Raw genomic sequence first — 1,686 nt, 5'->3', positions numbered from 1 at the left:
TGATGATGATGATGATGATGATGATGATATATATGACAAATATATACAACCACAGTGTGTGTTTATAGATGAAGTAAAAAGTTATATACTTACTCGTTGGTCATCACGTACTCTTGGCAATGTCCCACCACTGGAGCATCAGCATATGAGTGTTCACAGTTCAGTCCCATACGACCATTGGCAAAGTAAATGACATTGAGGCTCTTGTCAAACCACAATGACCTGCCGTCACCTTGCATAAGGTAACAGGCCCGTTCCATTATGGTCTCAGCTGATATCGTCTCCAGGGTCACCTAGTGAAATGGCAGAGGACAGAGAGATGGATTGATAGACAGATATACATTCATACGTACATGCAAACATACAAACATATTTATAAATAGATCAGAGACAGAAAATAGAATTCACTACAATCGTTTCAAGTTATTTCCGCACCTGCAGCTCATGGGTAAGATGACATAGTGAAAACTTGTTTAAAAAGTCACCTGATGAGGTGCATTGTACACCTGAAATGCTAGACAATTGATTGCCCAGCATCTGATCTACATGCTGATCTACAGGTGCAGGAATGAATTGAAACAATTGTAGTGTGACATTATGGTCATGTGATGATGTAGCCACAAGATGTTATGGTCACATAACAAAGTAACTGCAATAATAAAGAGAAACTTGGTGTTATTGCTGAATGGTTGCCAAGAGGAACTTACAAAAAATATTGCTGTTTCAATGGTTTGGAGCGATTCCTTGTTGATGCCATCTGAGAAGAAGGTTTCACGGACTTTGGCCCAGGTTTTTCGTTCAATTCCAGTGAAAGCAGGAATCGATTTGGCTGCTTCTGAATAGCTATCTGGAGGAGAGACGAAGACAAGAAATGTATAGATCAAGAATTCGGAAGTCTTGTAAAAGCATTGATCTGTCATGGAATCATTGATAGAAATCAATAAAGACAACAAAGTAGTTATTAGAATGGATTCTATTCTAACGCAAAACACCTTTTTCTTTCCCTCAAAACTACTTATTTTTCTGTTGAGGGGTTTTGACCAGCAAGTTACTTAGTAACCTCACTGGTGTTGGTGCCATGTAAAAAGCACCCGGTACACCCTGTAAAGTAGTTGGCATTAGGAAGGGCATCCAGTTGTAAAAACCATGTGAAAACAGATTTTGTCGGTGCTGGTGCCACATAAAAAGCACCCAGTCCTCTCTCTAAAGTGGTTGGCATTAGGAAGGGCAACCAGCTGTAGAAACTATACAAAACTGTTGCTAACTTATTGTCCCCCATCGTGTAAATTTCTAAAATAAAATTAAAAAGCTATCATCATCATCATCATCATCATCATCATCATCATCATCATCATCATCATCATCATCATCTTGCTGTCATGGGTTGGATGGTTTGACAGGGGCTGGCAAGTGAGAAAACTGCAACAATCTCTGCTGTCTTTCACATGGTTTCTACAGCTGGATGCCCTTCCTAATGCCAACCACTTTACAGAGTGGCACTGGGTGCCTTTTACATAAAAAGGTGACCTGAATATTCAGGGTTAATTTAATTGATTTTCCTCCTCCCCTTAAACTTGCTGGCCTTGTGCCAAAATTTGAAATACCATTATGTTTTGTTTTAACTTATAGAAGCTGAAATCAATTCTCAAAATGCCGCTAGGCATTTCCCCTAGAATGCTAAGAATT

General features: G+C 39.3%; 1 protein-coding gene across 2 annotated transcripts in view; it reads right to left on the bottom strand.

Annotated features, from left to right (window-relative positions):
* Positions 1 to 1,686, bottom strand: part of LOC106881816 (carnitine O-palmitoyltransferase 1, liver isoform) — a 19,478-nt gene that overhangs the window by 7,382 nt on the left and 10,410 nt on the right. For both annotated transcript variants that reach the window (XR_008266957.1, XM_052977441.1), the window contains exons 10-11: positions 708 to 847; positions 94 to 293 (exon numbers count right to left, since the gene is read on the bottom strand). Coding sequence is in view for 1 of the 2 variants with exons in the window: in XM_052977441.1 (XP_052833401.1) it covers positions 94 to 293; positions 708 to 847 (340 nt within the window). In the remaining variant the exon portion in view is untranslated. The remainder of the gene's footprint in view (positions 1 to 93; positions 294 to 707; positions 848 to 1,686) is intronic.

This window comes from Octopus bimaculoides, chromosome 28, assembly GCF_001194135.2.
Source record: "Octopus bimaculoides isolate UCB-OBI-ISO-001 chromosome 28, ASM119413v2, whole genome shotgun sequence".
In the NCBI taxonomy this organism is placed as follows: domain Eukaryota; kingdom Metazoa; phylum Mollusca; class Cephalopoda; order Octopoda; family Octopodidae; genus Octopus; species Octopus bimaculoides.
This window is presented reverse-complemented; position numbering and strand designations above follow the sequence as displayed.